This window comes from Pristis pectinata, chromosome 6 (genome assembly GCF_009764475.1).
Source record: "Pristis pectinata isolate sPriPec2 chromosome 6, sPriPec2.1.pri, whole genome shotgun sequence".
NCBI classification, from domain to species: Eukaryota; Metazoa; Chordata; class Chondrichthyes; order Rhinopristiformes; family Pristidae; genus Pristis; species Pristis pectinata.
In genome coordinates this window covers 166,154-188,115 of record NC_067410.1, presented here as the reverse complement: position 1 = coordinate 188,115, position 21,962 = coordinate 166,154, and the positions used below count along the sequence as shown (strand labels likewise).

Genomic DNA, 21,962 nt, shown 5'->3' with positions numbered 1-21,962 from the left:
GGAATATAATGAATAATTTTGGACGATAGGGAAATCAAAGTTATGGGATACATGCAGGAAAAGTCAACTTGAGCCCAAGATCAGATCAGGTTGATCAGACTCAAGGAGCCTGGGCATAGGAAGCCACAGACCAAATTTTATTTTTTATATACACAGAGCGTGCTAAATGCCTGGAACGTGCTGGCAGGGGTGGTGAAGCAGACGTGAGAGTTCCATTTAAGAGGCACTTAGAACATAGAACGTTACAGCACAGCACAGGCCCTTCGGCCCACAATGTTGTGTCGACATTTTATCCTGCCTTAAGATTTATCTACCCCTTTCCTCCCATGTAGCCCTCCATTTCTCTATCATTCATGTGTCTATCTAAGAGTCTCTTAAATGTCCCTAATGTATCTGTCCCCACAACCTCTGCCAGCACATGAACATGCTGGTAATGGAGGGATATAGAGGTGTGCAGGCAAATAAGATTAGTTTAATTTGGCATCTTGGTTGGCACAGACATGCTGTGCTGTTCTATGTTTTGTGCTGGTCAGTATAGATCAAAGTTATGGGAAACATTCAGGAAAGTCAACTCGAGTCCAAAATCAGATCAGGTTGATCAGGCTCAAGGAATCTGGGTCTAGAAAGCCACAGACCAAGTTTATTTTTATAGATGGGGTTAGTATAGATGGGTACTTGATTGTTGGCATGTGGCTGTAGGGCCTTTTTGCAAGCTGCATGACTCTATGACCAACTCCTGTTCCTATTACATGAGAGGGCAAGGAGCATTGTGGAATAAAACTACTTAACTGGAGGAGCAACAAACAAGCTGCCATCTGGCAGCATCTGTGGAGTCAAATGGACAGTTGATGTTTCAAGTCAAGACCATTCATCTCAACTTGTGTCAGAATCAGATTTATTATCACTGACTTGTATGTCATGAAATTTGTTGTTTTGCGGCAGCAGTATAGTGCAAAGACATATTACTATAAATTACTTAAAAAAAAAAATGGTGCAAGGAATAATGAAGGAATGTTCATGTAGTAGTGTCTCCACTTTCAGGGGACTATGTACTTGTAACCCAAGGTCACTGTTCTACAACTCTCCCAGGGCTGTATCATTCACTATGTAAGTCCTGCCCTGGTTTAACTTCCCAAAATGCATCACTTTGCACCTGTCTGAGTTAAATTCCATCTGCCATTCCTTGCCCACTTTTGCAGTTGATCTAGATCCTGTTGTAACCTTAGGCAACCTTCTTTATGGACCACCACACCACAATTTTGGTGACATCTGCAAACTTACCAATCATTCCAGCTGCATTCTCATCCAGATCATTCATTTATGACAAACAAGGGACCCAGCACTGATCCCTGTTAGAACTGGAGATGATGTTGTCCAGAAGGTTCTTCGGGAGTTAAGAATGAGGCACAAATCTTATGGTTACAGCCGTTTTATTAGATGTTCATCAAAGTACAGGTCAAGCAGTGACAGCTTGTAACAGCAAGCAAGGCAAGTAACACAAAGTAACAAAGAACCTGTCTCGAGCTCTCCCTTTTTACTGCAAACTAGTCTAAACTGGAAAGATAAGAGAGTCTTCTTGATAACGGCAGTCAGTAGAAAAGTACTGCGAGCTACACTTAAGTCTTACAGACAAGGAAACTACAGAAGTACAGAATCAACTATACTATGTTACTAAAAATTTACAGACAAACAGGTGATTATACAAACATATAAGCGAGCATAAAGAAAGTTATAACTTCAAGAAAGAAAAAATTTAAACCCTAATCCAACATCCTTCTGGCACACCACTGATCACAGGCCTCCAATTTGAATAACAATCCTCCATCACCACCCTCTGACTCCTTCCACTAAGCCAATTTTGTATGTAATTGACTATCTCACCCAGGATCCCATGTGATCTAACCTTCTCGATCAGCCTATCATGTGGGACCTTGTCAAAAGCCTTGCTGAAGTCTATGAAGGCAACATTACCACCCGACCGTTGTCAATCCTCTTGGTCACTTCTTCAAAAAAATTCAGTTAAATTCATAAGACGATTTCCCATGCACAAAGCCATGTTGACTATCCCTAATCAGTGCTTTCCAAATGCAGATGGATCCTGTCTCAGAATCCTCCAGTAACTTTCCCACCACTGATATTAGGCTCACCAACCTGTAGTTCTCTGGCTTGTCCATGCAGTCATTAAATAAACTTTTGCCACCCTCCAGTCTTCCAGTGCCTCATATGGCTAAAGATAGAAAAATCTCTGCCAGGAATCCTGTAGTTTCTTCCCTTGTTTCCTACAACATCCTGGGATACACTTGGTCAGGCCCTATGGATTTACCCACCTTTATGCTCCTCAAGACTGCCCACACTTCCTTTTTCGTAATGTTGATCAGTAATTCACTAAGCAAGTGGATAAATACTTGTGGGTAAATACCATCTGGGTGTAGGGAAAGGGTTGGGAAATGGGACCGAATAGATTGCTCTACAAAGAGACAGCACAGATTTGATAGGTTGAATGGCCATTTTCTATGCTGTTATGAATTTATGTTCCTTATAGGAAGTTCCAGGACTTGAATATGTATCAAAAAGAACAGTGGTCCTAACTCTGGCCCTGTGGGACAAATATCCATGCTCCTCCAGTTCAAAACCAATGCTTCTGTCCTTTATCAACGTGCTGCCACTTTGATCATGTGGATTTTAATTTTCTGAGAAAGCTCATTGTGATATGTTACCAAAAACCCTTTGCAAGTGTTCAACCTTTTGTGCAAGCTTTAGAGAGGGTGCAGAGAAGATTTACCAGGATGCTGCCTGGATTGGTGAGCATGTCTTATGAGGATGGGTTGAGTGAGCTCGGGCTTTTCTCTTTGGAGGGAAGGAGGATGAGAGGTGACCTGATAGAGGTGTACAAGATGATAAGAGGCATAGTTTGAGTGGACAGTCAGAGACTTTTTCCCAGAGCAAAAATGACTAACATGAGGGGGCATAATTTTAAGGTGATTGGAGGAAAGTATAAGGGGGATGTCAGAGGTAAGTTTTTTTTTACACAGAGAGTGGTGGGTGCATGGAATGCACTGCCGGTAGAGTTGGTGGGGGCAGATACATTAGGGACATTTAAGAGACTCTTAGATAGCCAATGGATGATAGAGAAATGGAGGGCTATGTGGGAGGGAAGGGTTAGATAGATATTAGAGCAGGATAAAATGTTAGCACAACATCGTGGACCTAAGGGCATGTACCGTGCTGTAATGTTCTATGTTCTAAGTCTGGGTACAGAACATTAACTGAATAATCCTCATGAACCCACTAAGTTATTAAAAAACTTAAGTTAGTAGAACTTGTTTTGTCTTTGACAAGTGTGTGCTGGTTTTCATTTACCACCCCATTTAATTTTGACCCAAATTAATGTCTCCAGAGGTTACCCCATCACCAAAGTCAAATGTTAAGGACCATTCAAAACTATTAAATATACACAAATCACTTAAAAATGTTAAGATTGGTACTTTAAATAAGACATGTTTAAACAATGTTATAAAATACTTCAAAGCCACTTGAAAAGAACACAAACAAATTTAAAGCAATCTTAAAATATTGGTATTTACCTCCATACTTTGCAGCCATTCCTCTTTGAAATCAGTTAAGAATTTCCTGTTCAAACTTATTTCCCCACCCTAAATGATGGGGAAGTGCAACAAGTTTGCATTCCCTTGCTGGATTCCAAGTGGTTCTCTGGATTGCTGCCAGAGAGGGTAAGAATAGGAAGATACGGTGGACAAATGTGTGGCTGAAGAGTTGGTGCAGGGGCAGGCTTTCAGATTTGTGGATCACTGGGATCCCTTCTGGGGACAAAAGGGGCGGATTACACCTGAACTCAAGAAGGACCAGTGTCCTTGCGGGCAGGTTTGCTAGAGTTGTTGGGGAGGGTTTAAACAAGGTTGGCAGAGGGATGAGAAGTAGAGTGTTAGGTCAGATGATGGAGCAGTTGGTGTAGGTAGATGTATTATGCAGAGAGACTGTGAGGAAGGACAGGCAGTGGATAGGGGACAAATGCAGTCAGTTGGATGGATTGAAATGTGTTTAATGCAAGAAGTATTAAGAATAAGGGAGCTGAACTTAGAGCATGGATCAATACATGGAATTATGATGTTGTGGCCATTACAGACTTGGCTGTCGCAAGGGCAGGATTGGCTGCTTGATATTCCGGGGTTTAGATATCTCAAAAGGGATAGGGAGGGAGATAAAAGAGGGGAGGAGTGGTATTGCTAATCAGGGAAAGTATCACAGCTGCAGAAAGGGAGGACATAATGGAGGGATAGTCTACTGAGTCAGTGTGGGTGGAAGTCAGAAACAGGAAGGGAACAATCACTCTATTGGGAGTATTCTATAGGCTCCTTAGTAGCAACTGGGACACTGAGGAGCAGATAAGTAGGCAGATTTTGGAAAGGTGCAAAATTAACGGTTGTTATAATGGGAGACCAACTTCCGTAGTATTGATTGGCACCTCCTTAGTGCAAAAGGTTTAGATGGGGCAGAATTTGTTAGGTGTATTCAGGAAGGATTCCTGACACGGTATGTGGAAAGGCCATACTGGATTGAGTACTAGGCAATGAACCTGATCAGGTGACAGACTTCTCAGTGGGCCAACATTTCAGAGACAGTGACCACAACTCTCTGACCTTTTGCTTAGCGATGCACAAGGATAGGAGCAGATGATATGGGAAAGTTTTAAATTGGGGAGAGCTAATTACATTGGTATCAGGCAGGAGCTTGGGAGCGTAAATTGGGAACAGATGCTCTCAGGGAAATGCACAACAGACATGTTGAGGCTGTTTAGGGACCACTTGCATGGGTTTCTGGATATGTTTGTCCCACTGAGACAGAGAAAAGATGGTAGGATAAAGAAACCATGGTTGACAAGAGAGGTGAAACATTTAGTCAAGAGGGAAGAAGGAAGTTTACTTAAGGTTTAGGAGGGGATATACCCCAGGTTATTAAGGGAAGCAAGGGAAGAGATTGCTGGGGCGTTGAAGCTGATATTTGCATCCTCCCTGACCATGGGAGAGGTGCTGGAGGATTAGAGGATGGCAAATGTTGTTCCCTTGTTCAAGAAAGATAATAGGGATAATCATGGGAACTTTAGGCCAGTGAGTCTTATGTCAGTGGTAGGCAAGCTATTGGGGAGGATTCCTAGGGACAGGATTTACGAGCATTTGGAGAAGCATAGTCTTATTAGGGATAGTCAGCATAGCTTTGTGAGGGGTAGGTCATGTTTCACGAGCCTAATTGAGTTTTTCGAGAAGGTGACAAAACAAATTGATGAAGGTAGAGCAGTGGATGTGGTGTATATGGACTTTAGTAAGGTGTTTGACAAGGTTCCCCATGGTAGGCTCATCCAGAAAGTCATGAGGCATGGGATCCATGGAGACTTGGCTGTGTGGATTTGGAATTGGCTTGCCGCTTGCCCACAGAAGACAGAGTGTGGTAGTAGATGAAGAATATTCTGCCGAGAGGTGGGTGTTCCGCAGGGATTTGTTCTGGAACCCCTGCTCTTTGTAATTTTTATAAATGACTTCGATGAGGAAGTGGAGGGATGGGTTAGTAAGTTTGCAGATAACATGAAGGTTGGAGGTGTTGTGGATAGTGTAGAAGGTTGTCATAGGTTACAACAGGATATAGACAGGATGCAGAGTTGGGCAGAGAAGTGGCAGATGGAGTTCAATCTGGAAAAGTGTGAAGTGATACACTTAGGAAGAATGAACTTGAAGGCAGAGTACAAGGTTAATGGCAGGATTCTGAGCAGTGTGGCCGAACAGTGGGATCTTGGGATCCAAGTCCATAGATCCCTCATTGTTGCCACACAAGTTGATAGGGTGGTTAAGAAGGTGTATGGTATGCTGGCCTTCATTAGTCAGGGGATTCAGTTCGAGTTGCGAGATAATGTTGCAGCTCTATAAAACTCTGGTTAGATAGTGTATTGTGTTCAGTTCTGGTCGCCTCATAATAGGAAGGATGTGGAAGTTTTGGCGAGGTTGCAGAGGAGATTTACCAGGATGCTGCCTGGATTAGAGAACATGTATTATGAGGAACAAGCTATGGATCTTTCCTTTGGAGCGATGCAGGATGAGAGGTGACTTGATAGAAGTGTACAAGATTATGAGGGGCATAGACAGAGTGGACAGCAAGCACCTTTTCCCCGGGGTGGCAATGGCCAATACCAGAGGACATCTGTTTAAAGTCAGAGGAGGAAAGTTTAGGGGAGATGTCAGGGGTAAGTTTTTTGTTTACACAGAGAGTTGTGGGTGCCTGGAATGCATGGCTGGGAGTGATGCTAGAGGCTGATACAAGAGGGACATTTAAAAGATTCTTAGATTGGCACATGGATGTAAGAAAAATGGAGGGTTATGGGCTGTATAGGAGGGTAGGGTTAGATTGATCATGGAGTAGGTTTATATGGGTCGGCACAACATCGTGGACTGAAGGGCCTGTACTGTGTTGTATTGTTCCATGTTCTAAAATATTGGCCTTTAAACTGTCTCAAATATTTCAAAAAATTTTGAATCATGCAGGGGTTTCTGTTTTCTTAAAATTATTCTTGATATGTGGGCTTTTATTATTGTTCCAAGACTCCCAGTTTAAGGGGACTGATTTCAGTGTGACTGAGTTTCTGACTGGGATCACTGCTGTTTAATTTGAGTTTCACCTTAACTGCTTTGTTTATGATCTTATGGAGGTAACAGTATAGAATCCTGGTTGATGTCTTGGGGAGTTGGGTAGGATTGGTGAATGCCTTGGGGAAAATGAGACCCTTAAATGAGGACAGGGGAATATATTTGTTGGAACTGTTTGTTCTTTGATCTGCATACAGCAGCCACAAGCTAATTCTTTTCCTTTTCTCTACCAGCTCCTGTACTCAAGTACCCTCCTCACATGCTACCTGCTGTATTTTATGAAATTTGTTGGCTCAAGGGAAGCACAGAGGAAGTCTTTTCCCCTCTCTACATTGACTGACTTACTGCCTAAACCTCTGCCTTACCAAGTAAGTAGTGTGGTCCTCCTCACCACTGACAATGCTCTGTGTCAGAGTTTGAGGGGCCATGAAAAGTCCTTGGCAAGTAGGATTAAAGAGATTCCCAAGGCATTCTATACATACGTCAAGAGCAAGAGAATAACTAGGGAGAGGGTAGGACCACTCAAGGATAAAGGAGGGAACATGTGCCTGGAAGCGAAGGATGTGGGTGAGGTCCTTAATGAGTACTTTGCATCAGTAGTTACCAAGGAGAAGGATGTGGAGGATAGGGAGATCAGTGTGGAGCATGGGTGCTGTGTAACAAACCGGAGGTGATTAGGGAATTAAAGGTAAAGGAACTATTAGTAACTAGCGATCACAATATGATTGAGTTCAGTTTCAGTTTCAAATTTGAAAAGGGGAAGCTGATATCAGATGTGTCAACATTTCAGTGGAACAAAGGAAATTACAGTGGCATGAGTGAGGAACTGGCCCAAATTGATTGGAATAGTAAGCTAGTTGGAGGGACGGCAGAGCAGAAATGGATGGAATTCCTACAAGAAATAAGGAAAGTGCAGGATAGATATATTCCAAGAAAAAAGGTTATGAATGGAAAAATGGCACAAATGTGGATAACGAGAGAGGTGAAGGCTAAAATAAAAGCAAAAGGGAGGGCATACAAGGAAGCAAAAATTAGTGGGAAAACAGAAGACTGGGAAACTTTTAAAAATTTACAGAAAGAAACTAAGAAGGTCATTAGGAAAGAAAGATGAATTATGAAAGGAAGTTGGCAGATAACATTCAAAAAGATACCAAGAGTTTTTTTAAATATATGAAGAGTAAAAGAGAGGCACGGGTTGATATAGGACCAATTGAAAACGATGCAGGAGAGATTATAATGGATAACAGAGAGATGGCAGAGGAACTAAATGAGTATCTTGCATCGGTCTTCACTGTGGAGGACATCAGTAATATACCGGATAGTCAGGGGTCTCGGGATAGAACTGAATTCAGTTAAGATTACTAGAGAGAAGGTGCTTGGGAAGCTAAATGGACTAAAGACAGAAAAGTCTCCCGGACCGGATGAGGTACACTCTCGGGTTCTGAAGGAGGTGGCTTCAGAGATTGCGGAGGCATTGGTGATAATTTTCCAGGAATCAATAGACTCCGGCATGGTTCCAGAGGACTGGAAGATTGCAAATGTAGTTCCGCTGTATAAGAAGGGTGGGAGGCAGCATAAAGGAAATTACAGAACTATTAGTCTGACATCGGTGGCAGGAAAGTTATTGGAATCGATCCTCAAGGATGAGGTTATGGAATACCTAGAGGTGCAAGGCAAGATAGGCCCAAGGCAGCATGGTTTCGTGAAGGGAGGATCCTGCCTGACCAACCTACTGGAGTTTTTTGAGGAAATCTCAGGTAGGGTGGATAAGGGAGAGGCTGTGGATGTTGTGTATTTAGACTTTCAAAAGGCCTTCGACAAGGTGCCGCACAAGAGGCTGATTAATAAGATGAGAGTGCATGGAGTTACAGGTAGGATATCGGAATAGGTAGAGCATTGGCTGGTTGGCAGAAAGCAAAGGGTGGGAATAAAGGGATCCTGTTCTGGTTGGCTACCAGTTACTAGTGGTGTTCCGCAGGGGTCGGTGTTGGGGCCCCTTCTTTTTACTCTGTACATTAATGATTTGGATTATGGATTTGGATACTTGTCTTGCATACCGTCCGTACAGATTAATTCATGATAACAGGGCATTGAGGTAGTACAAGGGAAAACAATAACAGAATGCAGAATAAAGTGTCATAGTTACAGAGAAAGTGCAGTGCAGGCAGAAAATAAGGTCATAACGAGGTAGATTGTGAAGTCAAGAGTCCATCTTATTGTACTAGGGAACCGTTCAATAGTCTTATAACAGCAGGATAGAAGCTGTCCTTGAGCCTGGTGGTACATGCTTTCAGGCTTTTATATCTTCTGCCCGATGGGAGGGGGGAGAAGAGAGAATGTCCAGGGTGGTGGGGGTCTTTGATTTGTTGGGTAGAAACCTCAGGCTTTGGGTCTGATGGTGGGCTGGGTCCAGGAAAATGCTACACATAATCCTGCAGTAAAGGAGGCCATTCAGCCTACTATGCCTGTGCGGTAAAATACATGGCACGGTAGTGTAGCGGTTAGCATAACACTATTACAGCTCCAGCGACTTGGGTTCAATTCCGGCCGCTGTCTGTAAGGAGTTTGTACGTTCTCCCCATGTCTATGTGGGTTTCCTCCGGGTGCTCCGGTTTCCTCCCACGTTCCAAAGACATACGGGTTAGGAAGTTGTGGGCGTGCTATGTTGGTGCCAGAAGAGTGGTGCAATTCTCGTACGCATTCTCAGTAACGCAAAAAGATGCATTTCACGTGTTTTTTTTAAGAAAACAAAAAAAAATGCGAGAAGCATCAGGAATAAAGGAGATGAACTGAGAGCTTGGATAAGTACATGGGATTATGATATTGTGGCTATTACAGAGACATGGCTGACATCGGGGCAGGAATGGATATTGAATATTCCTGGTTTTCAATGTTTTAAAAGGGATAGGGAGGGGGGAAGAAGAGGAGGAGGGGTGGTGATACTGGTCAGGGACACTGTTACAGCTGCAGAAAGGGTAGATAATGTAGAAGGATCCTCTCTAGAGTCAGTATGGGTGGAAGTTAGGAATAAGAAAGGGACAGTTACCCTGCTGGGAGTATTCTATAGGCCTCCCGGTAGCAGTAGGGATACTGAGGAGCAGATTGGGAGGCAGTTTTTGGAGAGATGTGAAAATAACAGGGTTATTATAATGGGAGACTTCAACTATCCAAATATTGATTGGCACCTACTTAGTGCCAAAGGTTTAGACGGGGCGCAGTTTGTTAAGTGTGTCCAGGACGGATTCCTGACACAGTATGTTGACAGGCCGACTAGAGGGAATGCCATATTAGATCTAGTTTCAAGTAATGAACTGGGTCAGGTGACAGATCTACCGGTGCGTGAGCATTTGGGGGACAGTGACCATTGCTCCATAACCTTTAGAATTGTCATGGACAGGGATAGGAGCAAAGAGGACGGGAAGATATTTAATTGGGGAAAGGTGAATTATGAGGCTATAAGGCGAGAACTTGAGTGTAAATTGGGATGACATTTTTGAAGGGAAATGTACTATGGAGATGTGGTTGATGTTCAGGGATCTTTTGCAGGATGTTAGGGATAAATTTGTCCCAGTGAGGCAGAGAAGAAATGGTAGGGTGAAGGAACTGTGGGTGATGAGAGAGGTGGAACAGCTAGTTAGGATAAAGAGGGCAGCATACATAAGGTGTAAGCAGCAAGGATCGGACAGGGCTCGTGATCAATATAGAGTAGCAAGGAAGGAACTTAAGAAAGGGCTGAGGAGAGCAAGAAGGGGACATGAAAAGGCTTTGGCGGTAGGGTTAAGGAGAATCCCAAGGCTTTTTTCTCGTACGTGAAGAGCAGAAGGATGACTAGGGTAAAGGTAGGTCCAATTAAAGACAAAGGTGGGAGGATGTGCCTGGAAGCTGTAGAAGTGGTTGAGGTTCTCAATGAATACTTCTCTTCAGTATTCACCAAGGAGAGCTGTCTTGATGATGCTGAGAACAGTATAGGTGAGGGTAATGTTCTAGAGTATGTAGATATTAAGAGAGACGATGATATTAGGACAGATAAGTCCCCGGGGCCTGACGGAATATTCCCCAGGCTGCTTCATGAGGCAAGGGAGGAGATTGCTGAACCGTTGGTTAGGATCTTTGAGTCCTCGTTGTCAATGGGGATGGTACCGGAGGATTGGAGGGTGGCGAATGTTGTCCCCTTATTCAAAAAAGGTAGTAGGGATAGTCCAGGGAATTACAGACTGGTGATCCTTACATCTGTGGTGGGTAAGCTGTAGGAAAGGATTCTAAGAGATAGGATCTATGAGCATTTGGAGAAACATGGACTGATTAGGGACAGCCAGCATGGCTTTGTGAAGGGAAGATCTTGCCTCACTAGCCTGATAGGGTTCTTTGAGGAGATGACCAGGAAGATTGATGAGGGTAGTGCAGTGGATGTGGTCTACATGGATTTTAGTAAGGTGTTTGACAAGGTTCCACATGGTAGGCTTCTTCAGAAGGTCAGAGGCCAAGGGATCCGGGGAAGCTTGGCTGTGTGGATTCAAAATTGGCTTTCCTGTAGAAAGCAGAGGGTTGTGGTGGAGGGAGTGCATTCTGATTGGAGGGCTGTGACTAGTGGTGTCCCACAGGGATCGGTTCTGGTACCTCTACTTTTTGTGATATTTATTAACGACTTAGTTGAGGGGGTGGAAGGCTGGGTTAGCAAGTTTGCAGATGACACAAAGATTGGTGGTGTTGTGGATAGTGTGGAGGGCTGTCGAAGCTTGCAGAGGGGTATTGATAGGATGCAGAGCTGGGCTGACAAGTGACAGATGGAGTTCAATCTAGAGAAGTGTGAGGTAATACACTTTGGAAGGACAAACTCCAAGGCAGAGTACAAGGTAAATGGCAGGACTCTGGGCAGTGTAGAGGAGCAGAGGGATCTGGGGGTTCATATCCACAGATCACTGAAAGTAGCCTCGCAGGTGGTTAGGGTAGTTAAGAAAGCTTATGGGATGTTAGCTTTCACAAGTCGTGGGATTGAGTTTAAGAGCTGCGAAGTGATGGTGCAGCTTTACAAAACTCTGGTTAGGCCAGACTTAGAGTACTGTGTCCAGTTCTGGTCGCCTCATTATAGGAAGGATGTGGAGGCATTGGAAAGTGTGCAGAGGAGATTTACCAGGATGTTGCCTGGATTGGAGAGTATGGAATATGTGGAGAGACTAAGGTTGCTAGGGCTTTACTCATTGGAGAGAAGGAGGATGAGGGGAGACATGATAGAGGTACACAAGATATTGAGAGGAACAGATAGAGTGGACAGCCAGAGCCTCTTTCCCAGGGCGCCAATGCTCAAGTCAAGAGGACATGGCTTTAAGGTATTGGGTGGGAAGTTCAAAGGAGATGTCAGAGGGAGGTTTTACACCCAGAGAGTGGTTGGTGCATAGAATGCGCTGCCTGGGGTGGTGGTGGAGGCTGATACATTGGACAAGTTCAAGACATTGTTAGATAAGCATATGGAGGAATTTAAGATAGAGGGATATGTGGGAGGAAGGGGTTAGATAGTCTTAGGTGTGGTTTGAAGGGCGGCACAACATGGTGGGCTGAAGGGCCTGTATTGTGCTGTATTGTTCTATGTTTCTATGGAGTAAATGGTTTTGTGGCTAAGTTTGCAGACGACACCAAGATAGATGGAGGAGCAGGGAGTACTGAAGAAATAGGAAGGTTGCAGAAAGACTTAGATAGTTTAGGAGAATGGGCAAAGAAATGGCAGATGAGATTCAATGTTGAGAAATGTGTGGTTGTACACTTTGGAAAAAGAAATAAACGGGCAGATTATTATCTAGATGGGGAGAAAATTCAAAGTACAGAAGTACAAAGGGACTTGGGGGTAATTGTGCAGGATACCCTAAAGGTTAACCACCAGGTTGGATTGGCGGTAAAGAAAGCGAATGCTATGTTGGCACTTATTTCGAGAGGTATAAAGTATAAAAGTAAGGAAGGTTTGATGAGGCTCTATGGGGCACTGGTGAGGCCTCATTTGAAGTACTGTGCACAGTTTTGGGCCCCGTATCTTAGGAAGGATGTACTAATGTTGGAGAGGGTTCGGAAAAGATTTACAAGGATCATTCCCGGAATGAAAGGTCTTACTTATGATGAGCATTTGTCGGCTCTTGGACTGTATTCATTGGAGTACAGAAGAATGAGAGGGGACCTCATAGAAACATTTAGAATGTTGAAAGGTCTGGACAGAGATGATGTGGTTAAGCTGTTTCCCCTGGTGGGTGAGTCCAGGACTAGAGGGCACACTTAGAATTAGAGGGTACCGGTTTAAAACAGAAATGAGGAGAAATTTCTTTAGCCAGAGGGTAGTGAAATTATGGAATTCTTTTCCACGTACAGCTGTGGAGGCCCAATCATTGGGGGTGTTTAAGGAGGAGATTGATAGATATCTAATTAGTCAATGTAGCAAGGGATATGGGGATAAGGCTGGAAATTGGGGCTAGATAGGAATAGTATTAGTTTAGCTCATGGAGCAGACTCGATGGGCTGAATGGCCTACTTCTCTCCTTTATCTTGTGATCTAATAAGCTAGGACATTTTGAGATAAAGGAGGAGGTAGTGTTGGATCTCTTAAAGAGCATTAAATCCCCAGGGCCTGATGGGATATACCCCAGGCTATTGAGAGAAGCAAGAGATGAAATTGCTGGGGCCTTGACCAATATCTTGTCCTCTCTAGGCACAGGCAAGGTCCCAGAGGACTGCTGGGTAGCTAATGTTGTTCCATTATTCAAGAAGGGAAACAGGGATAATCTTGGTAACTATAGACCGATGAGTCTCACATCAGTGGTAGGAACTTACTGGAGAGGATGCTTGGGGAAAGGATTTATGAGCATTTGGAAAACTATAGCCTAATTAGGAACAGTCAGCATGGCTTTGTGTAGGGCAAGTCGCGCCTTACTAACATGATTAAGTTTTTTGATGAGGTGACGAGGGTGATTGATGAAGATAGAGGTGTGGATGTTGTCTACATGGATTTGAGTAAGGTGTTTGACAAGGTCCCTCATGGAAAGCTCACCCAGAAGATTAAGACACATGGGATCCATGGTGAATTGGCAGTTTCGATTCAGAACTGGCTTGCCCATAGAAGACAGAGTAGTGGTCAATGGGACTTATTCTAGCTGGAGTGGTGTTCCTCAGGGATCTGTACTGGGACCTCTGCTGTTTGTGATGTATATAAATGACCTGGATGAAAATGTACATGGGTGGGTTAGTAAGTTTGTAGATGATACAAAGATTGGTGGTGTTGTGGATAGCGTAAACGACTGGTAAAGGATACAGTGGGATATAGATCAGTTGCAGATATGGGCGGAGAAATGGCAGATGGAGTTCAACCTGGCCAAATGTGAAGTGTTGCACCTTGGGAGGTCAAATGTAAGGAGACAGTACACTGTTAATGGCAAGACCCTTTACAGTGTTGATGAGCAGAGGGATCTTGGGTCCAAGTTCATAGTATTGATATTGGTTTATTATTGTCACTTGTACTGAGGTACTGTGAAAAACTTGTCTTGCATACTGATCGTACAGGTCAGTTCATTACACAGTGCAGTTACATTGAGTTAGTACAGAGTGCATTGAGGTAGTACAGGTAAAAACAATAACAGTACAGAGTAAAGTGTCACAGCTACAGAGAAAGTGCAGTGCAAACTTTGTGTAAAAAAAGTTATCCCTCAAGTTCCTATTAAATTTTTCCCTTCTCACCTTACATAGAACATAGAACAGTAAAGCACAGAATAGGCCCTTCGGCCCACAATGTTGTGCCGACGTAGCTCTTCCCTCCTACCTACAGAATGCCCATATCCCTCTATTTTCCTCTCATTCATGTGCCCATCCAAGCCCCTCTTAAAAGCCCCCAATGAATTTGCCTCCACCACCCTATCAGGCAATGCATTCCAGGCATCCACCACTCTCTCATGACCACCCTCACATCTGTTCTGAACCTACCCCCTCTCACCTTAAATTCATGCCCTCTGGTATTGGATCGCTCAATAATGGGGAAAAGATATTGCTTGTCCACACTATCTATGCCCGTTATAATTTTATACATTTCCAACAGATCACCCCTCAGCCTCCACTGCTCCAGAGAAAAGAGCCCAAGTTTGTCTAGCCTCTCCTGATAGCGCATGCCCTCTAATCCAGGCAGCATCCTAGTAAACCTCCTCTGACCCTCTCTAAAGCCTCAACATCCTTCCTATAGTGAGGTGAGCAGAAATGCACGCAATACTCTAATTGCAGCCTAAACAGATTTCCACAGAGATGCTTTATAACTTCTTCAGTCCTATACCCAATACCCCGATTAATAAATGCAAGCATTCCGTAAGCCTTAAACCTATGCCCTCTGGTTCTTGATTCCCCAACCCTGGGAAAAAGAACATAGAACACTACAGCACAGTACAGGCCCTTCGGCCCACAATGTTGTGCCATTTTATCCTGCTCTAAGATCTATCTAACCCTTCCCTCCCACATAGCCCACTGTTTTTCTATCATTCATGTGTCTATCTAAGAGCCTCTTAAATGTCCCTAATGTACCTGCCCCCACAACCTCTGCCGGCAGGGCATTCCACGCACCCACCACCCTTTGTGTAAAAAAACTTAGCCCTGACATCCCCCTTATACCTTCCTCCAATCACCTTAAAATTATGTCCCCTCGTTTTAGCCATTGTTGCACTGGGAAAAAGTCTCTGTCCACTCGATCTATGCCTCTTATCATCTTGTACACCTCTATCCAGTCACCTCTCATCCTCCTCTCCAAAGAAAAAAGCCCTAGCTCGCTCAACCTGTCCTCATAAGACATGTTCTCCAATCCAGGCAACATCCTGGTAAATCTCCTCTGCACCCTCTCTAAAGCTTCCACATCCTTTCTATAATGAGGTGACCAGAACTGAACACAATACTCCCAAGTGTGGTCTGACCAGAGTTCGATAGAGCTGCAATATCACCTGGCACTACTCCTGTGGCCAGTGAGGATGCAAAGATTGTCGCCAAGGGTGCAGCAATCTCTTCCCTAGCTTCCCGTAATAACCTTGGATATATCCCGTCCAGCCCCGATGACTTATCTATCCTAATGTTTTTCAGTAGTTCTAAGCACATACTCTTTCCCACATCAACATGCCCCAGCATATCAGTCTGTCGTACACCATCCTCTCAAACGTCAAGGTCTCTCTTTCTGGTGAATACTGAAGCAAAGTATTCATTAAGGACTTTCCCTACCTCTTCCAACTCCAGGCACATGTTTCCTCTTTTATCCTTGATCGATCCTACCCTCACTCTAGTCATCCTCTTATTCTTCACATACGAGTAGAATTCCTTGGGGTTTTCCTACTTGCCAAGGACTTCTCATGCCCTCTTCTAGCTCTCCTAAGTCCATTCTTAAGCTCCCTCCTGGCTACCTTGTACTTCTCCAGAGCCCTGTCTGATCCATGCTTTCTGAACTTTAGGTAAACTTCTTTCTTCCTCTTGACAAGATATTCTACATCTCATGTCAACCACGGTTTCTTCACTCTACCATCCTTACCCTGCCTCAGTGGGAAAAACTTATCCAGAGCCCCATGCAAGTACTCCCTAAGCAACCTCCACATTTCCGCTGTGCCCCAAGAACATCTGTTCCCAATTTACGCTCCCAAGTACCAGCCTAATAGCATCATAACTCCCCTCCCCCAGTTAAATACTTTCCCATATCGTCTCCTCCTATCCCTCACCAAGGCTATGGTAAAGGTCAAGGAGTTGTGGTCACTGTCTCCAAAATGCTCCGCCACCAAGAGATCTGAAACCTGACCAGGCTCATTGCCTAGTACCAGGTCCAGTACGGCCTCTCCTCTAGTCGGCCTGTCCACATACTGTGTCAGGAACCCTTCCTGTACACACCTAACAAACTCTGTCCCATCTATCCCCTTTACACTAAGGAGGTGCCAACCAGTACTGGGAAGGTGAAATCACCCATGACAACAACCCTGTTATTTTTGCAACTCTCCAAAATCTGCCTCCCGATCTGCTCCTCAGTGTCTCTGCTGCTATTGGGGGGGTCTGTAGAATACTCCCAATAGAGTGATCACTCCCTTCCTGTTTCTGACTTCCATCCACACTGACTCAGTGGACGATTCCTCCAGGACATTCTCCCTTTCTACAGCTGTGACACTGTCCCTGATCAGCAAAGCCACCCCCCCACCTCTTGTATCTCCGCCCCTGTTCCTTTTGAAACATATAAACCCCAGAGTATCCAGCAGCCATTCCTGCCCTTGTGACAGCCAAATCTCTGTAATGGCCACCATGTCATAGTTCCACGTGCTTACCCACGCTCTAAGTTCATCACCTTTGTTCCTGATACTTCTCACATTAAAGTAGACAGCTTATCCAACTGACTGCAATTTTGCCCTTTCAACTGCCTATCCTCTGTCACAGTCTTTCTACACTCTGCATCTACTTGTACAGTAAATGAACCAACCTCTGACCTATCACTCAAGTTCCCATCCCCCTGACAAACTAGTTTAAACCTTCCCCAACAGTTCTAGCAAACCTGCCCGCAAGAATATTGGTCCCCCTCCATTTCAGGTGTAACTCGTCCCTTTTGTACAGGTCGTACCTTCCCCAAAAGAGATCCCAACGATCAACAAATCTGAAACCCTGCCCCATGCACCAATTTCTCCACCATGCATTCATCTGCCAAATCATCCTATTCTTACCCTCACTGGTGCATGGAACTACCCTTGAACCATAGAACACTACAGCACAGAAAACAGGCCATTCAGCCCTTCTAGTCTGTGCTGAAACTTTATTCCACTAGTCCCATTGACCTGCACCCAGTCAATAACCCTCCCGACCTCTCCCATCCATGTATCTATCCAATTTATTCTTAAAACTTAAGAGTGAGCCCGTATTTACCACGTCAGATGGCAGCTCATTCCACACTCCCGCCACTCTCTGAGTGAAGAAGTTCCCCCTAATGTTTCCCCTAAATCTTTCCCCTTTCACCCTGAAGCCATGTCCTCTCGTACTTATCTCTCCTAACCTAGGTGGAAAGAGCCTACTCACATTAACTCTGTCTGTACCCCTCATAATTTTGTAAACCTCTATCAAATCTCCCCCATTCTTCTGCGCTCCAAGGAATAAAGACCTAACCTGTTCAATCTTTGCCTGTAACTCAACTTCTGAAGACCCGGCAACATTCTAGTAAATCTTCTCTGCACTCTTTCAGTCTTACTGATATCCTTCCTATAGTTAGGTGACCAGAACTGCACACTATACTACAAATTTGGCCTCACCAATACAACCTCACCATAACGTCCCAACTGCTATACTCAATACTTTGATTTATGAATGCCAGGATGCCAAAAGCCTTCTTTATAGCGGGGACAGAAAAAAGAAAAAAAACTTTGGAGGCTTCGTGGGCTTCGCTTCGGAGCAGATAAGTTTTTCTTTATCTTTTTATTAGGGTTTTAAGTATAAGGCTTAGTTCTTAATAGGGTTGTAATTTATTAGGGTTAGTGTTTTTATAAGGTACTTTTATAAGGGTTGTAAAAGTTTTAAGTGGTAGAGTGGGGGCTGGACTGCACAGGTGCAGCGTGGGCAGTTTAAAAAGCTAACTGCCATATCCAGTGCGCAGCATCGGAGCGGGCAGTGGAGTGAGAGGGAGCAGAGTGTTCTGGGCTTTGGCGTAAAGGGGCGAGGAAAGGTAGGTGACTTAAGTTAAGGAAGGAGTATGAGTGCGGTTTCCTGTACTCGGTGTCAAATGTGGGAGTTCCCGAAGTCTCCCTGCCTCCGGGAAGGCTATGTCTGCGCCCGGTGTGTCGAGCTGCAGCTCCTGAGGGACTGTGTTAGGGAACTGGAGATGCAGCTCGATGACCTTCGTCTGGTCAGGGAGAGTGAGGAGGTGATGGAGAGGAGTTATAGGCAGGTGGTCACGCCGGGACCATCGGAATCAAGCAGTTGGGTCACAGTCAGGAGGGGGAAGGGGAAGGGAAAGGGGAAGAGTCAGGTACTAGAGAGTACCCCTGTGACTGTACCCCTTGACAATAAGTACTCCTGCTTGAGTACTGCTGGGGGAGACAGCCTACCTGGGGGAAGCAACAGTGGCAGTGTCTCTGGCACAGAGCCCAACCCTGTGGCTCAGATGGGTAGGGAAGGAGTGAGGAGGGCACTAGTGATAGGGGACTATAGTTAGGTGGGCAGACAAGCGATTCTGTGGACGCAGGAAAGAAACTTGGAAGGTAGTTTGCCTCCCAGGTGCCAGCGTCCGGGATGTTTTTGATCACGTCCAAGATATCCTGAAGGGGGAGGGAGAACAACCAGAGGTCGTGGTACATATTGGTGCCAACGACATAGGTAAGGAAAGGAATGAGGTCCTGAAAAGAGACTATAGAGAATTAGGAAGGAAGTTGAGAAGCAGGACCTCAAAGGTAGTAATTTCCAGATTACTGCCTGTGCAAAGCGACAGTGGGTATAGGAACAGAATGAGGAGGAGGTTAAATGTGTGGTTGAGGGATTGGAGTAAGGAGCAGGGATTCAGTTTTCTGGATCATTGGGGCCTCTTTTGGGGCAGGTATGACCTTTCCAAAGAGGACGGGTTGCACTTGAATCCCAGGGGGACCAACATACTGGTGGGGAGGTTTGCTAAGGCTACTGGGGAGAGTTTAAACTAGAATTGTTGGGGGGGGTGGGATCCGTACTGAAGAGGTGTTTGGCTCTCAAATAGAGGAGGCTAGGAGTAAGTACCGTAGGCAGGTGATAGAGAAGGGATGTGTTCAGACAGGCTTGAGATATGTCTAGTTTAACGCAAGGAGTGTTGTGAACAAGGCGGATGAGCTTAGAGCTTGAATTGATACTTGGAGCTATGATGTGGTGGCCATTACGGAGACTTGGATGGCTCCGGGACTGGAATGGTTGATTCAAGTGCCGGGTTTTAGATGTTTCAGGAGGGACAGGGAGGGAGGCAAGACAGGTGGGGGAGTGGCACTGTTGATCAGAGATAGTGTCACAGCTGCGGAAAAGGTGGACGTTGTGGAGGGATTGTCTACGGAGTCTCTGAGAGTGGAGGTTAGGAACAGGAAGGGGTCAATAATGGTGCTGGGTGTTTTTTATAGGCTGTCCAATAGTGACAGGGTTATTGAGGAGCAGATAGGAAAGCAGATCCTAGAAAGGTGTGAGAATAACAGAGTTGTTGTGATGGGGGATTTTAATTTCCCAAACATCGATTGGCATCTCCAGACAGTGAGGGGTTTAGATGGGGTGGAGTTTGTTAGGTGTGTTCAGGAAGGGTTCTTGACACAGTATGTAGATTGACCTACAAGACGAGAGGCTGTGCTTGATTTGATATTGGGTAATGAACCTGGTCAGGTGTCAGATCTTTCAGTGGGTGAACATTTTGGTGATAGTGATCATAATTCTATCTCCTTTACATTAGCACTGGAGAGGGATAGGGACAGACAGGCTAGAAAGGTGTTTACTGGAGTAAAGGAAATTATGAGGCTCTCAGGCAGGAAGTTGGAAGATTAAATTGGGAACAGATGTTCTCTGGGAAGAGTATGGAAGATATGTGGCAAATATTCAGGGGATATTTGTGTGGAGCTCTGCACAGGCATGTTCTGATGAGACAGGGGAGTCATGATAGGATACAGGAACCGTGGTGTACAAAGGCTATAATAAATCTTGTCAAAAGGAAAAGAAAAGCATATAAAAGGTACAGAGAGCTAGGTAATGTTAAAGATCTGGAGGAGTACAAGGCTAAAAGGAAGGAACTTAAGAGATTAGGAGAGCCAGAAGGGGACATGAGAAGGCCTTGGCGGGCAGGATTAAGGAAAACCCCAAGGCATTCTACAAGTATGTAAAGAGTAAGAGGATGAAATGCGAAAGGATAGGGCCTATCAAGTGCAGCAGTGGGAAAGTGTGTATGGATACGGAAGAAATAGCAGAGGTACTTAATGAATACTTTACGTCAGTATTCACCACGGATAAAGATCTGGGGGATTGTAGTGAGGACTTGCAGCAGGCTGAAAAGCTTGAGCATGTAGATATTAGAAAAGGGGTGGTGCTGAAACTTTTGGAAAGCATCAAGTTAGATAAGTTGCTGGGACTGGATGAGATGTACCCCAGGTTGCTGTGGGAGGCGAGGGAGGAGACTGCGGAGCCTCTGACGATGATCTTTGCGTCATCCATGGAGATGGGAGAGGTTCCGGAAGATTGGAGGGTTGCGGATGTTGTTCCCTTATTCAAGAAGGGGAGTAGGGATAGCCCAGGAAATTATAGACCGGTGAGTCTTACTTCAGTGGTTGGTAAGCTGATGGAGAAGATCCTGAGAGGCAGGATTTATGAACATTTGGAGGAGTATAATATGATTAGGAATAGTCAGGATGGCTTTGTTAAGGGCAGGTCCTGCCTTACGAGCCTGATTGAATTTTTTGAGGATGTGACTAAGCACATCAATGAAGGGAGAGTAGTAGATGTAGTGTATATGGATTTCAGCAAGGCGTTTGATAAGGTACCCCATGCGAGGCTTATGGAGAAGGTGAGGAGACATGGGATCCAAGGGGACACTGCAGTGTGGATCCAGAACTGGCTGGCCCACAGAAGGCAAAGAGTGGTTGTTGAAGGGTCGTATTTCTGAGTGGAGATTGGTGACCAGTGGTGTACCTCAGGGATCTGTACTGGGAACCTTACTATTTGTGATTTTTATAAATGACCTGGATGAGGAAGTGGAGGGGTGGGTTAGTAAGTTTGCAGATGACACGAAGGTTGGGGGTGTTGTTGATAGTTTGGAGGGCTGTCAGAGGTTTCAGAGGGACATAGATAGGATGCAGAGTTGGGCTGAGAAGTGGCAGATGCAGTTCAACCCAGATAAGTGTGATGTGGTTCATTTTGGTAGGTCAAATATGTTGGCGGAATATAGTCTTAATGGTAGGACTCTTGGCAGTGTGGAGGATCAGAGGGATCTTGGGGTCCGAGTCCATAGGACGCTCAAAGCGGCTACGCAGGTTGACTCTGTGTTTAAGAAGGTATATGATGTATTGTCCTTCATCAATAGGGGAATTGAATTTAGGAGCCGTGAGGTATTGTTGCAGCTATATAGATCCCTGGTCAGACCCCACTTGGAGTATTGTGCTCAGTTCTGGTGGCCTCGCTACAGGAGGGATGTGGAGGCCATAGAGAGGGTGCAGGGGAGATTTACGAGGATGCTGCCTGGAATGCGGAGCATGCCTTATGAAAGCAGGTTGAGGGAACTCGGCCTTTTCTCCTTGGAGAGACGGAGGATGGGGGGGACCTGATTGAAGTGTATGAGATGATGAGAGGTATTGATGGGGTAGATGGTCAGAA

At 44.9% G+C, this 21,962-nt stretch overlaps 1 protein-coding gene across 5 annotated transcripts in view; it reads left to right on the top strand.

Moving 5' to 3' along the window:
* rft1 (RFT1 homolog) overlaps positions 1-21,962 on the top strand; it is a 93,917-nt gene that overhangs the window by 31,662 nt on the left and 40,293 nt on the right. For all 5 annotated transcript variants that reach the window (XM_052018440.1, XM_052018436.1, XM_052018439.1 and 2 more), the window contains one exon: positions 6,884-7,018. In XM_052018440.1, coding sequence (XP_051874400.1) covers positions 6,884-7,018 — 135 coding nt within the window. The remainder of the gene's footprint in view (positions 1-6,883; positions 7,019-21,962) is intronic.